Source organism: Hemiscyllium ocellatum, chromosome 16 (assembly GCF_020745735.1).
Source record: "Hemiscyllium ocellatum isolate sHemOce1 chromosome 16, sHemOce1.pat.X.cur, whole genome shotgun sequence".
Taxonomy (NCBI): Eukaryota; Metazoa; Chordata; class Chondrichthyes; order Orectolobiformes; family Hemiscylliidae; genus Hemiscyllium; species Hemiscyllium ocellatum.
In genome coordinates, this window is record NC_083416.1 from 58,363,446 (window position 1) to 58,380,000 (window position 16,555).

Consider the following 16,555-nt stretch of genomic DNA (forward strand, 5'->3'; position numbering starts at 1 on the left):
GGAAACTAGCACTGAATCACAAACAAGAGCTCATCAAAACATAGAAAATCACATTAATGAGGAATCCAATGGCACTAATGAATGACAATGTCTCAGGATTTCATCGATTCCAACCCAGAGTCTTATTTTATTCATTTATTCTTGGCCAGCAATTCTTGCCCATCCGAGGAGGCAGTTGAGAGTCAACCACATTGCTGTGGATCTGGAGTCACAAGTAGACAAAACCTGGTAAGAATGGCAGTTTCTTTCCCTAAAGGACATTAGCAAACTAGGTGGGTTTTTCCTAACAATTGACAATGGATTTGTCATCATCATAAGACTGTTAATTCCAGATATTCATTGAATTCAAATTCCACCAACTGCCATGATGGGATTCGAACCGGGAACATTACTTGGGTCTCTGGGTTAATGGTCCAGGGATAATGCTACCAAGCTATCGTCTTCCCTGTTTTACAGAATGTGGGTGAGAATACTGTAGATGTACCATATATAAATTTTTAGTGTTATTTTGATTCAAGATCCATTCACTTGATTTAAAAAGTATGCATGTCACTTGACAATTTAGGAAATATGAAAGTGGAGAAGAATTCTTGATTAGTAAGTTCAATGTCGCTTCTTGGGAAAGTTCTGTGATTATTACTGAGGACTGGTGACTGGTAACCTTGAAAATTTCCGGTGGTTAAAGAGAGATCCATGTGTCAAAAGTCGGTCATGCTTGAGAAACTTGGCTTGTTTGAAAATGAGGCTAAACTAGTGTGACAGAGTAATGTCAATGGATGTTATTTAAAAGTGCTTCCAAGAAACATTTGATAATTCCTAGTAAAATACAATTAGATAAAATTGAAGCTCATGAAATTGAAGAATAATTACTCCTTATTCCTGATGAAGGGCTTATGCTCGAAACGTCGAATTCTCTATTCCTGAGATGCTGCCTAACCTGCTGTGCTTTGACCAGCAACACATTTGCAGCTGGTTAGGAAATTGGCTGAGTATCAGAAGAGACAGTGGGAATAATGGGCATGAGCTCAAATTGGAAGGTTTAGCTATTTGTGTTCTGCAGGAACTTGTGTTGGGAAATCAACCATCTCACATCTGTTATAAATTTAGCCAATAGCATGGAAAAACATATAGATGGGGCCCCTTTGTGACACAGTGGTAGCACAGGATTGGGAGGCCTGGATCCATAGAATCCGTGTAATGTGGAAACCAGCCATTCAGCCCATCAACGCTGTGAAGAGTATCACACCCAGATCCACCGCCCTAGCCTATCCAAGTAAACCTGCATTTTGGCTAACCCAACTTAGCCTGCACATCCCTGCACACAATGGGCAATTTAGCATGGCCAACTCATCTAGCCTGCACATCTTTGGACCGTAGGAGGAAACCAGAGCACATGGAGGAAACCCACACAGACATGGGGACAATGTGCAAACTCCACACAGACAGTTGCTTGAGGCTGGAATCGAACCCATGTCCATGGTGCTGTGAGGTATCAATGCTAAACACTGAGCTACCGTGCCACTGTAATTGGGTTTAAGTCCCACCTACTCCAGAGGTGTGGAATAACATCTCCGAACAGATTGAATAGAAAGAAAATTTAAATAAAATAATGAAATGAAAGTTTCTGAGGAAACTCTTGTAGTGACCCTGCCTCTGAGCCAGGAACTCAAGGTTCAAGTCCCACCTGCTCCAAAGGTGTTTAATAACATCTGAGAACAGATTTACAGGGCAACCCCACCGTATCGGCGGAATCGTTTTCTGCTGTTTCAGCTACCCGTGGTTTACCTCAGCCCGAGCATGTTATAGGAAAGCTTCCGGAACCAGGGACCAGTGGGATGCCAGGAAGGCATTCCCATTTAAACGAATGGATTTGCTCCTTTTGTGGTTTCGGGCTTCCATGGTAGGTCTTGGAATGAATTCCCCACAGGAACAGGGGGACTACTGTATGAGAAAATACCTGAGACACATATCGTAACCTGTCAAAGACAATCAAACTGATGACATTAGATGAAAGTGTTCATTTACAAAGAGAAATTGATAGATTAAGTGAATAGGAAAATTGCAGCAGATAAATTTTAATGTAAACAAACACGAGGTCTTCCACTTTGGATCTAATAAGGACTGTGTACTTTCTAAATAGTTGAAACTTAGAAACAGCAAAGAAACTGGTAAGAACAATGTCATTAACATGCCAGAGAATAATGGAAATGGCCAATGGAATGCTAGGCACTAAGAACACAATGAAGTAGAAACATGGTTGAACCCTACAAGGAAAGTCCCAGTTCGACCACATCTGGTGAACCGTGAACCATTCTGCTCTAGACTGCAGAAAGTACACATTGGCCTTATAGGGAGTGCAGCATAGGTGAACCAGGATTATAACGACTTCAAGGGATACATTCAGAGAAGAGATTACACAGTTTGCCATTCCAGTACACTTACGACACTGGCATTAACCCATCAGTTTGGAAATTACCAAATCTTGGCATCATAAAGTCATCAACTACATAAGCACGAGGACAGATTTGCCCCTACTAGACTGGGCAGGAAGACAAAAAGGGGCAACTGATTAGCAGTGTCTGATGTTTAAGGTAATATTTAATTCCTCCTAACAAAAATACATTTCAAAGAGGACGAAAGATTGTAAAAGGCAGAGAAAACATCCAGAGCTAAGCAAGGAAGTTAAAGACAACAAAGACAAAAATCTAAGGTACACCATATTGTAAAGGCCAGTGGCACTCTGATTGAAAAGCTATTAAAGATCAACAAAGGGTTACAGAAAAGAATATTAAAAAAAAGCAAAGTTAAATTGTAAAAGAAAATTAGTGTAAATATAAAAATGAATAGCAAAAGCTTCTGTTAAGTACATAAAAGAGAAGAGAATAGCTAAAATGAATGTTGGTCCATTGGAGGATGAGATTCAGGAGTTAATATTGGGGAACACTGAAATGGTGAATGGCAAATCAATATTTTGCATCAGTTTTCACAGTGGAGGACATGAACACTATCCCAATAGTAACAAATAATGCAACGGGTATTGAAAGGGACAATCTTAGAACAATTATTGTCACTAGGAAATAAAGGTATTCAGCAAACTGTTGGGATTGAAGGCAGGAAAGTCCCAAGTCGTACACCCGGAGTGACAGGACAGATCGTGGATCCAGTAACTAATATTCCAAAATTCCCTGACTACAAGAAAGATTCAAGGAGAAAGTGAGGACTGCAGATGCTGGAGATCAGAGCTGAAAATGTGTTGCTGGAAAAGCGCAGCAGGTCAGGCAGCATCCAAGCAGCAGGAGATTCGACGTTTCGGACATAAGCCCTTCTTCAGGAATTCCTTCTTCAGGAAGTCCTGAAGAAGGGCTTATGCCCGAAACGTCGAATCTCCTGTTCCTTGGATGCTGCCTGACCTGCTGCGCTTTTCCAGCAACACATTTTCAGTACAAGAAAGATTCCAATGGATTGGTAAATACGAATTGTTAACACCCTTATTGTTAATAGTGTGCACGCACACAGAAATTGTACTCGTTGAGGTATGGGATCTGTTTTGCAATTTGATATGAACAAAACCCTTTCTCCTCCCAAAAGGAGAAGAACAACTTCAGAGTTGACAAACTCGATGGGAATTGTCCCTTTAAATATACAGTGGGAGAGGAGGAAGCTGTCGGCGCAAATGAAGATCGAGTCATCTTTAAAGGTGACAATTACGAGGACTAAACCAGTTTGGAACTGCTCCAGGCGATAGTTCCGGCGCGCCCTGCAACAAACACATCGCTGCAGTTTTAGGAAGAGAGTTACTGCCGGTTGTCCCACTGTCACTAACATGCGGGATTACGACGAAATCACCGCTTTTCTCGGAGAGTGGGGACCTTACCAGAAGTCAGTCTTCTTTTTTTTGAGCCTCAGTGTCTTTCCCAATGGTTTCTGCGGACTGTCTATAGTTTTTGTCGGGGATATTCCTGAACACCGCTGTTTCATTCCCGGGAACCTCAACCTCAGTGAAGCGTGGATGAACCGCACGATCCCTCTGGAACAAGACAAGGACAAACTCCAGTACAGCAAATGTAGACGGTACCGGTTGGATGTGATCAAGAACCTCTCGGAGATATTCCCTGACCCGGATTCCGTCAATATTTCTGAGGTGGGACAGGAGCCCTGTTTGGATGGATGGGTGTACAGTAAGGAGCAGTACATCTCCACCATCGTCAGCGAGGTAAGGGCTGGAGCAGGCACAGTGTGAGACAGGGAGTAGTTTGTGAAGGTAAATGTCTATTTCGATTCGTTCAAAATGAGGGGAGCACGTGGTTACAAGATGAAAGTTGACCAGACATCTCCAATTCTTTAACACCCATAGTATTAGGCCACAGAGATTTTAATGTTTAACTTTTTTTTATTTCTAACCAGAAGGCTTATCTCACTGACCTCAATGCAAGTTTGTTGACCCTAACCATCGTACCATACCATGTCGGAACAGAAGTCGCCCATTCAGCCCATCTAGTCGGCTCTTTTTTTAAAAGAGATCATGACTGTTCTGTTAATCTTTACTTCACTTTTCTGCCTTTTCCATAACTCTTGATTCCCTGACTGAATAAACATCTGTCTCAGCCTTGAATAAACAAGACTTAACAACCTGGTAAAAACAATGACTGCAGATGCTGGAAACCAGATTCTGGATTAGTGGTGCTGGAAGAGCACAGCAGTTCAGGCAGCATCCAAAGTGCAGCGAAATCGACGTTTCGGGCAAAAGCCCTTCATCAGGAATACAGGCAGAGAGCCTGAAGGATGGAGAGATAAGCTAGAGGAGGATGGGGGTGGGGAGAAAGTAGCATAGAGTACAATAGGTGAGCGGGGGAGGGGATGAAGGTGATAGGTCAGGGAGGAGGGTGGAGTGGATAGGTGGAAAAGAAGATAGGCAGGTAGGACAAGTCCGGACAAGTCATGGGGGACAGTGCTGAGCTGGAAGTTTGGAACTAGGGTGAGGTGGGGAAGGGGAAATGAGGAAACTGTTGAAGTCCACATTGATGCCCTGGAGTTATAAGTGTTCAAAGGCGGAAGATGAGGCGTTCTTCTTCCAGGCGTCTGGTGGTGAGGGAGCGGCGGTGAAGGAGGCCCAGGACCTCCATGTCCTCAGCAGAGTGGGAGGGGGAGTTGAAATGTTGGGCCACGGGGTGGTGCGGTTGATTGGTTTGGGTGTCCCGGAGATGTTCCCTAAAGTGCTCTGCTAGGAGGCGTCCAGTCTCCCCAATGTAGAGGAGACTGCATCGGGAGCAACAGATACAATAAACGATATTGGTGGATGAGCAGGTAAAAACTTTGATGGATGTGGAAGGCTCCTTTAGGACCTTGGATGGAGGTGAGGGAGGAGGTGTGGGCGCAGTTTTGCAGTTCCTGCGGTGGCAGGGGAAGGTGCCAGGATGGGAGGGTGGGTTGTAGGGGGGCATGGACCTGACCAGGTAGTCACGGAGGGAACAGTCTTTGCAGAAGGCAGAAAGTGGTGGGGAGGGAAATATATCCCTGCTGGTGGGGTCTGTTTGGAGGTGGCGGAAATGTTGGTGGATGATTTGGTTTGTGTGAAGGTTGGTAGGGTGGAAGGTGAGCACCAGGGCTGTTCTATCCTTGTTACGGTTGGAAGGGTGGGGTCTGAGGGCGGAGGTGCGGGATGTGGACAAGATGCGTTGGAGGGCATCTTTAACCACTTGGGAAGGGAAATTGCGGTCTCTAAAGAAGGAGGCCATCTGGTATGTTCTGTGGTGGAACTGGTCCTCCTGGGAGCAGATACAGCGGAGGCGGAGGCAGAGGAATTGGGAATATGGAGTGGCATTTTTGCAAGAGATGGTGGGAAGAGGTGTAATCCAGGTAGCCATGGGAGTCATTGGGTTTGTAAAAAATGTCAGTATGAAGTCAGTCATCATTAATGGAGATGGAGAGGTCCAGGAAGGGGAGGGAGGTGTCAAAAGTGGTCCAGGTAAATTTAAGGTCAGGGTGGAATGTGTTGGGTGAATTTGATGAATTGCTCAACCTACTCGCGGGAGCATGAAGTGGCGCCAATGCAGTCATCAATGTAGCGGAGGAAGATATGGGGAGTGGTGCCAGTGTAATTACAGAAGATTGACTGTTCTACGTAGCCAACAAAGAGACAGGCATAGCTGGATCCCATACGTGTGCCCATGGCTACCCCTTTGGTCTGGAGGAAGTGGGAGGATTTGAAGGAGAAATTAAGGGTGAAGACCAGTTCGGCCAAGTGAATGAGAGTGTCAGTAGAAGGGTACTGTTGGGGACATCAGGAGAGGAAAAAATGGAGGGCTTGGAGGCCCTGGTCATGGCAGATGGAGGTGTAGAGGGTTTGGATATCCATGGTGAAGATGAGGCGTTGGGGGCCGGGGAAATGGAAGTCTTGAAGGAGGTGGAGGGCGTGGGTGGTGTCTTGAACGTATGTGGGGAGTTCCTGGACTAGGGGGATAAGACGGTGTCGAGGTAGGTAGAGATGAGTTCAGTGGGGCAGGAGCATGCAGAGACAATGGGTCGGCAAGGGTGGTCAGGCTTGTGGATCTTAGGAAGGAGGTAGAACCGGGCAGTGTGGGGTTCCCGGACTATGAGGTTGGAAGCTGTGGGTGGGAGATCTCCTGAGGTGATGAGGTTGTGTATGGTCTGGGAGATGATGTTTGGTGATGGGGGGGTGGGGTCATGGTCGAGGGGGCAATAGGAAGAGGTGTCCTCGAGTTGGCGTTTGGCTTCAGCGGTGTAGAGGTCAGTGCGCCAGACTACCACTGCGCCCCCTTTATCCGCTGGCTTAATGGTGAGGTCGGGATTGGAGCAGAGGGATTGGAGGGCTGCACGTTGTGAGGGTGAGAGGTTGGAGTGAGGGTGGGGGGTAGACAGGTTGAGGCGGTTAATGTCCCGGCGGCAGTTGGAAATGAAGAGGTCGAGGGCAGGTAATAAGCCAGCGCGGGGTGTCCAGGTGGATGCAGTGTGTTGGTGGTGGGCGAAGGGGTCCTCGGAAATGGGCGGGAGTCCTGATTGTGAAAGTAAGCTCGGAGGTGGAGGCGGCGGAAGAAGTGTTCGACATCACGGCATGTATTAAATTCATTGATGCGTGGACAGAGGGGGATGAAGGTGAGTCCTTTGCTGAGGACTAATCATTCGTCCTCAGTGAGGGGAAGGTCTGGAGGGATGGTGAAAACTCGGCAGGGCTGGGAGCTGGGATCTGGTGTGGGTGTGGAGCTGGGAGTGGGGGGGCGGAGCCAGTAACCGGAGTGGGTGTGATGGTGGGGGGTATGGGGGGTGGAGTCATGAACAGAGGTAGTGTTCCCCTCGGGGTTCTGGGGGCCAGGAATGGTGACAGTGGGATATGTGGGGGGCGTGTGTCAGCAGAATGCAGGTGAGTGGCGTTGGTGGGGGCGGAAGTGGTGGCAGACACAGCAGTAGGGGTGGCGGAAGTCACTAAGTGTGTGACATCAGTGATGATGTGAGGGGCGGAAGTGATGTCACGTTTGATGCCTGAGGAATTGTGAGAGGCAGAAGTGGTTATGGGAGTGGCCATGATGGGGCAGAAGTGACATCATCAATCAGCGTGGGGGTGGCAGCTGCACCAGCCGCATGGCTAATGGTGTCCAAGCAGTTCCAGAGGCCAGGGGAATCTTCTGGAATGTTTGAGGAACACTGGTTATGGAGGTAGGTAGATAAAAGTTTGTTGTACTTACGGTTTTTGATGTTTGAGATGGAGTTGAAATACTGTTTGTTGAGAGTATGAATTCTCCTGAGGATGTAGTACAGGAGGTGTCCTTTGCAATTCTGAGAGAGTGTGGCCCTCAGCTGAGGCAGGGCTGACTGTGGAGAGGTTAGGTGCCGGTGCATTGCTGCAAACATGGAGCGGAGGATCTTGAAGGAGAACTGTTGCTGGTGTTTTTGAATCTGTAGTCTGTACTGTTTGTCCTGTTTGGGTCCGAACTCTGCTAGTTTAAAGGTGGTCCAGAGTCTGTGTGGGATGAGTACTTAACAACCTGGCCTCCATCGCCTATCCTGGTAAAGAATTTCATGTATTCACTGCCATCTGAAAGACAAAAAAATCCTCATCATCTCTGTCTTAAAAATGCAACTCTTCTATTGAGATTGTGTCCTCTGGTCCTTTGCCGTCCCACCAGGGGAAACTATTTTTCTGCATCTACCTTTTAAGTCCCCTAAGAATCTGATTTGTTTCAATAAGCTCACTTCTTGTTGTTCTATATTCCAAAGGGTACAGGCCCAATCTATTCAACCTCTACTAATAAAGCAGTCTCTCCATACCTCGTGTCCGTCTAGTGAACCTTTTATGGACAGCCTTCAATGCCTCCACATGTTTTCTTAGATAAGTGGACCAAAGCTGTTTACAGTATTCTATCTGTGATCTGATTAGTGCCCTGTAAAGTTACTACAAAACTTTGTGATCTTTACACTCAATTTCCTTTTGAGATAAGGCCAACTTTTTATTTGGCTTTCTATTACTGCTGAACTTGGATGCTAGCTTTTGGTGTGGACTCCCGAATTCCTCGGTTCTGTAGCTTGCTTCAATCTTTCTCCATTCCAGTAATATACAGCTCCACATTCTTGCAAACTCCACCTTTCCCCACATTATAGTCCATCTGCCAAGTTTTTACCTACTCACGATATCCTGACTCTATGTGTCATCTCATGACGGAGCCTTCCCAAGGGACTAAAGACTGGGAAGATGAGTGACACTGGATTTGAAATGTTAACTCTATTTTTCTTTCTGCATAGATGATATTAGACCAACTGATTGCACCAGTATTCTTTGCATTTGCTCTCCTTAACTTCTCCGGTTAACCATGATTGGCTTATCTGCTTCCTAGAATTCTTCTTTCTGAATGAGATATATCTTTTCTGTGACCCATGAACTATTTTTCTTTAACTGTCTGCCATTGGTCCTCACTGCCTTCACTGCTAAATTCCTTTCCCAATCCACGGCAGCCATCTCTTCCCTCAATCAATTGTAATTATCCTTTGTCAAGCTTAGCACAGTTGCCTCTTACTCGGGTTTCTCCCTCTGGAACTGAATGCTAAATTTGCCATGTTACGGTCACTGCTTCATTGTGGATCTTTTACTTTGACATTGTTTATTAAACATGCCTCACTACATATCATCTAATCCCTAGTTGGAGCCACCAAACATTGCTAAAGGGAACTAGAACTAGGGGGCATTGCCTCAGAATAAACGGGAGCAGATTTAGGACTGATTTGAGGAGGAACTCTCCTCTGAACTTGCTGTGCTGGCACAATCCTACCACTACCAACCTCCTTTGGAACCTTTGACCTACCCTACCTCCAAAAAGAACATTCTCCCCCACCCCACCCCTCAACTTGGCAACCTCCATGACTCAAACCCACCCTTGAGTTTAGAAGACTGAGAGAGGATATGATTGAGACATACAAGATTATGAAAGGATTGGACACTCTGGCAGCAGGAAACATGTTTCCGCTGATGGGTGAGTGCCGAACCAGAGGACACAGTTTAAAAATACGGGGTAGACCATTTAGGACAGAGATGAGGAGAAACTTCTTCACCCAGAGAGTGGTGGCTGTGTGGAATGCTCTGCCCCAGAGGGCAGTGGAGGCCCAGTCTCTGGATTCATTTAAGAAAGAGTTGGATAGAGCTCTCAAAGAGAGTGGAATCAAGGGTTATGGAGATAAGGCAGGGAGCGGATACTGATTAGGAATGATCAGCCATGATTATATTGAATGGCAGTGCAGGCTCGAAGGGCTGAATGGCCTACTCCTGCACTACTCCTGTCTATTGTCTATTGTCACCCCTTAACTCTGTGTCCCCATTGATCCTGATGCCATCACAATTTGCCAACCTTCTTTGGAATCTTTACTGCCCTCACCACCACCACCACCCCCCACCACCACCACCATCACCACCATCACACCCACTGTAATCAAAACATACACATCCACCCACTATCCCCCACCATAATTCAGTAGCAACCCGCATGACCCAACACCCCCTGCCCCCCCACTCCATATCCCAATTGGACCTTGTATCTCCCACCCACCCTGACCTACCTTAAACATTCCATAACCAATTTAGTCCTTTGCCATTTACATTCTAATACTCACATTATCTGGCACCCTCCCCACCTGACATGCTAGTCTCTAGGCCCCCTGCCTACCTGAAATCTCACCCCAGGCTTACCTGGTACTCTATCCTCTAGACATCAGAACCTCACAAATTATGTGCCTACTTTTTTGACAGCAGTTGTCAAAGTATCTGTCTATGATGCTTGTTCTTTAAATGATAAAACATGACAACTGACTGCTGTGATTTGTGAAAAACAGTGTATAGTTTACCTTCCCCTGACTGATCCAACAGGAGGACCGTGTAAGAATGCAAGTTTAGCTTTGCATTTCTGAAAGAGCCCTGTCAGAAAATCTCTGGTTAGAAGCAAAGCTTCATTATTTCTTTGAAGGTTTCCATAAACCTAGATCCAAAAGTTGCATCTTTCTTTAGTTTTTTTACATTCTTCACTAACACTCAACCCAAATCCAGCAGACTCCTTTCCTACTCCCTCAGTCCTATTCCTTGTCAATTGCTGACCAAATTATTCTTCCTCTTGCCTTCTGATTTAACTGATTTTGTTTTTGGTCTCTTTCTTTAGATATCATTCTACTCTCCAAACTTGCCATGGTTACTCCTCAGACACAGGGGCTTGATTCTTCCATCCTTGCAAACTATCTCCTATCTCCAATCCCCTTTATGTCATAGTGCCCTTGAATGTATCACCTCTTAGATCCCTGCATTTCTTTCTTGGAATTCTACGTTTGAATACTCTAATCAGTTTTTTTTTGTCTGACCATTTTAACAGTAGCAAACATCTGAGAAAATGATAGCCAGCTGAATTTGACAAAGATAAACTATCTTTCCTCATTTGCCTTACCGTGACACCCTTGGACTCTGTTCACCACAACACATTCTTATCCAATAATTTTCTATCATCATTCACATGACAGGACTGCGGTCACCAAGTTACATTCTTATCAGTCTAATCTTGTCAGCAAATAACTGAAATTGCCTCCACTCTTGCTGCTGCATCATTACCTATGGGGTTTGCGTTGTTTTGTTCACAGTTTATTCCTACTTCTCATCTACAGTCTATTCTTTACACATCATTCAAAGAATCAAACATCAGTTTCAGAATATGCACTGTCCATATGTAATTTTACTTCAGCACCATCTCTCTCGACTTCTCCACTAATTCAATATTGTCAGGCTGATGATTTGGTGTCCTGTACTGGAGGAGAAGACATTTCTGTAGTTAATTATTGGGACCATTAAAGCCATTTTCTTCTTTCTCTGCCACCAACTCCATTCACTGGCGACCACATGTTCCTTCTGTCTTGGAATGGCTTGAGACTAACCAAACTGCAACCTTGGTGTCATTTTTGACCTTTTGAGATGAGCTTCCAGGTGCAATACTGTTGTATACACTGCCATCCTTAGCTTTTGCTTGTGAACTCTTTTGAGAATGTTGCAATCCACTGTGTGCGCAGGGAACCACCTCCAGGTTTAACATGATCTAATAGAGTGAAGAAGCTGTAGTTTATTCCACTTCTGAAACTATTTGCATATTATAAGAATAGATGCTGCATAGGAAAGCTGTGGTTTTATCCTGGGACATGGTGATCCAGGCAGTATGCTTTAAGGTCATGATTAAAATTTCACAATGGTAGAAGTTGAAATGTGAGTTGAATAAAATCTGTAATAAAATATGCCATGTACTCACAACAATGTCGATAATCACCCCTCTGTCACTAGTCAGTGACACTCATGTCTCATAAAATAACTTGTTAAAAATTGATAATGACTGTTGGATTGACTGACCCTTGGTCTGTGGGCGAAAGTGAGGGATGCAGATGCTGGAGATCAAAGTCAAAAAGTGTGGCACTGGAAAAGTACACCAGGTCAGGTGAGGAGCAGGAAAATTGATGTTTCGGGCATAAGCCTGACAAAGGGCTACTGAAGTAGGTGGATTTTTTATTTTAGTTGTTGACTAATTTATATTTGCTTCTTTCCCCTTAGCAATGGAATTATTGGCAAAATCAGTATGTTCAATTTCTTAATCGTAGATTTACTTGAAGATTGCTTCTTGCTTGTTGTGATGTTCATTGTGGTTGTTGGGAATGCTTCTTTGAAATAAGTGGAGGTCAGATATTCTACTCGCAATTATCTGTTCTTGGTTATCTTTGAATTACATGTGTGACTTGCAACTTCTCCCCTTTTTACTCAAATTTGGCACTTCTAAACTTTCTTCAGTTGGAAAATGTTTCTACTAAACTAGCACAGTCACAGCTTTTCTATTTTTTTTAGATTAGATTCCCTACAGTGTGGAAATAGGCCTTTCGGCCCATCCAGTCCACCACTGATCCTCCGAAGAGTAACCCACCCATACCCATTTCCCTCCAACTAATGCATCTAATGCTATGGGCAGTTTAGCATGGCCAATTCACCTGACCTGCACATCTTTGGACTGTGGGAGGAAACCGGAGCACCCGGAGAAAACCCATGCAGATATGAGGAGAATGTGCAAACTCCACACAGACAGTCACCCGAGGCTGGGATTGAACCTGAGACCCTGGTGCTGTGAGGCAGCAGTGCTAACCACTGAGTCACCATGCTGCCTGGTCATATCCTGCTTAGGTACATTTTCTGGAAGTGATATTTTACAATAAAAGCATTCAGTTTTAATTGACAATATGCAGAGAAATCTAATTCCAACATAACAAACCTCAGAGGATTCTGCATTTGAATCTACCATGAGCTTGCAGAGTTCTGTAACATCATTTCACTGCTGTTCTTGACCAGCTATGCCTTATTCCTGAAGAAGGGCTTATGTCTGAAACGTCGATTCTCCTGCTGCTTGGATGCTGCCTGATCTGCTGCGCTTTTCCAGCAACACATTTTTCAGCTCTGATCTCCAGCATTTGCAGTCCTCACTTTCTCCCAGCTATGCCTTAACCAAGTACTGCTTGATCTCATATTGTTTAACCCCTTTCGTGTTTAAAAGAGATTGACATCAATATATTTTTTTCTATTGAAAGCCTTTCTGGTTGTGAAGTTATTCATGGAAGATTGAGTGTCCCTATGTTGGATAGTTACTTGAAGTGTATCTTTAATTTTAAGTAGGTTATCCAAGTGCCATGTAGCTGAACTGTCAGCAATATTTTGTCAACCAAGGCTTACTATCTGATAATGGTGCCATTTGGCCTCATGTCTACACTGAAATTTGTGAAGTGATATCAATGTCAGTTGCCAAATTGTTTGGTTGGGGTCACTGATTTCCCCTGGGAAAACTTGCCTTTATATGATATTCTTCATCATTTACCCATATGTACAGTTTTCTTTTTTGTTGTTTCTTTTTTCCTGACCGTATCCTGCTTAGGTACATATGGAAGTGACATATTATTTTACAATAAAAGCATTCAGTTTTAATATCCATACACAGTTCTCACCAATGAGTTTTATTTACTTCACAACTTGGCTAGGACTTTAAGTGTCTGGTGTTTGTTCTACCCACAGCACCAGGTTTTTATGTACAACTTTTATGGTACATAGAATCCCTACAATATGGAAACATGCCCTTCAGCCTAGTAAGTCCACACCGATCCTCTGAAGAGTACCCCACCCAGACCAATTTCCCTATTAGTCGACATTTACCTGTGACTAATGCACCTAACCTACATATTCCTGAACACGATGGGCAATTTAGCATGGCCAATTCACCTAATCCACACATCTTTGGATTGTGGGAGGAAACCCACTCAGACATGGGAAGAATATGCAAACTTCACACAGACAGTCACTCAAGGCTAGAATCAAACCCGGGTTACAGGTGCTGTGAGGCAGCAGTGCTAACCGCAGAGTCACCGTGCCAGTGGAATATCTTAAGAATTGAATGCATTCAAAAGTCACCTCTGCCAAGTTTGATCTTCTCCCCTTAAGATTGATTAGTGTTTCTGTTACACCACTGATCCACTCTCCATCTAAACAGTTTTCTCCGGAGTTAGGTTTTCTTTGAACTTTCATAAATTTTTATAAAAGCTTAACAATAAGGCCAACAACAACTTTGTAGTTCAAGAATTCTGACTTTAAGTCACCATAGCAATATCCAATCCTTGGTCTGTCGAGATCTTTAATGGAATCATCTATGGATTCCCATTAAATCTGTTAAATCTTGCTCTTTCAAAGATGATATATGTTCCTTTTTTAAAATAATTGTCAAAACCTTTCATTACTACTTTGAATATGCCTGTTGCTTCTTCCAGAGCATTAGCATTAATTACTTTAGTCCCAATTATGCATAAACATATATTTATGTTCTTTGGATAATCCATGTAATTATAGATGGGTGAGCCTAACATCAGTGGTAGGGAAGCTGCTGGAGAAGATACTGCGGGATAGGATCTATTCCTATTTGGAAGAAAGTGGGCTTATCAGTGATAGGCAGCATGGTTTTGTGCAGGGAGGATTACGTCTTACCAACTTAATAGAATTCTTTGAGGAAGTAACAAAGTTGATTGAGGGAAGGACTATAGATGTCATGTACATGGACTTCAGTAAGGTGTTTGATAAGATTCCCCATGGTAGGCTGATGGAGAAAGTGAAGTCGCATGGGGTCCAGGGTGTACTAGCTACATGAGGGCTGGGTAACAAGAGACAGAGAGCAGTTTCTCAAAATGGAGAACTGAGACTAATGGTGTTCCAAAGTGACCACTGTAGTTTGTGATATGCATAAATGATGTGGAGGAAGGTATAGGTTGTCTGATAATCAAGTTTTCAGATGACACTAAGATTGATGGAGTAGCAGATAGTGATGGGGGCTTTCAGAGAGTGCAGCAGAATATAGATGGATTGCAGATTTGGGTGGAGAAATGTTCAATCTGGACAACTGTGAGGTGATGCATATTGGAAGAACCAATTCAAGAGTGAACTATACAGTTAATGGAAAAGTCCTCAGGAAAATTCATGTACAGAGCGATCTGGGTGTTCAGGTCCATTGTACCCTGAAGATGGCAACACAGGTCAATAGAGTAGTCAAGAAGTCATATGGCATGCTTTCCTTAATCGGACAGGATATTGAGTACAAGAGTTGGCAGGTCATGTTACAGTTGTATAAGACATTGGTTCCGCCACATTTGGAATACTGCATACAGTTCTGGTTGCCACATTACCAAAAGGATGTGGGTACTTTGGAGAGGGTGCTGAGGAGTTCACCATCTGTTTCCTGGTACAGAGGGTGCTAGCTATGAAGAGAGGTTAAGTAGATTAAGATTATTTTCATTAGAAAGATGGAGATTGAGGGGGGGGTCCTGATTGATCTCTACAAAATCATGAGAGATGTAGACAGGGTGGATAGCAAGAAGCTTTTCCACAGAGTGGGGAACTCAATTACTAGGGTCATGAGTTCAAAGTGAGAGAGGAAAGGTTTAGGGGAGACATGTGTGGAAAGTTCTTTACACAGAGGGTGGTGGGAGCCTGGTGCATATTGCCAGAAGAGGCGACACTACAGCATCATTTAAGATGTACCTAGACAGATGCATGAATGGGCAAGGAGCAGAGGAATACAGATCCTTAGAAAATAGGTGATAGGTTAAAATAGAAGATCTGGATCAGCCCGGGCTTGGAGGGCTGAAGGGCCTGGTCCCGTGTTGTAATTTTAATTTACCTTTGTTATTTACTCTTTCAGCTGTTGACCAAGTATCGAATTTAGAAGCAATTCCACGCCTCAGGAACTGTTCAGTTCAGAGTGTCAAATCATGTGTTGTTTTGGCCCAATTGTGTTATTAACTCTCCCATGTAATACATTCTCTGTACGTTTTTTTTCATATTTACCATGAGGATTAATGTGGGAAGCCAGAGGACACCTTTTAAAAATCAGCAGAGGGCAACTAAAAAGCAATATGGGGGAAGAAGATGAAATATGAGGGTAAGCTAGCTAGTTATTTAAAACAAAATTGCAAGACTTTTTAAAGATCAATAAAATGTAAGATAAAGGCAAAAGTGGAGATTGGAATACAATGTGGGAAAATGAAATTGTAGGAAGAATAGGGGTGTAGACTATTTTCGAAACAGGGAAAGACTTCAAAAATCTGGAGCACATAGGGACTTAGGAGTCCAAATTTAGGATTTTCTTAAGGTGAACATACAGCTTCATTTGGCAGTTAGGAGGACAAATGTAATGCTGTCATTCATCTTCAAGGAGGCTAGAATCCAAGAGCAGAGATATACTGCCTCAGCAAGGTGAGTCTCTGGTCAGTCTGCATTTGAAATATGGTGAGGGGTTTTCAGTCCCGTATCTACTTAAGGATGAGCTAACATTGGAGGATACCCAGAAGAGGTTCAAATGATCCCGGATATGAAGAGCTTGTCATATGAGGAGTGGTTGAGGACTTGGAGTCTGTACCGATGGAGTTTAGAAGGATGAGGGAGGATCTTATTGAGACTTACAGAATACTGAGAGGCCAGGATAGAATGAGCATGGAGTAAATGTTTCCATGAATAGGA

At 44.0% G+C, this 16,555-nt stretch overlaps 1 protein-coding gene across 1 annotated transcript in view; it reads left to right on the forward strand.

Moving 5' to 3' along the window:
* The first annotated feature begins 3,775 nt into the window (after window positions 1–3,775).
* LOC132823226 (organic cation/carnitine transporter 2-like) overlaps window positions 3,776–16,555 on the forward strand; it is a 57,582-nt gene continuing 44,802 nt past the window's right edge. The window contains exon 1 of the mRNA XM_060836852.1: window positions 3,776–4,213. Coding sequence (XP_060692835.1) covers window positions 3,824–4,213 — 390 coding nt within the window. The 5' untranslated portion in view covers window positions 3,776–3,823. The remainder of the gene's footprint in view (window positions 4,214–16,555) is intronic.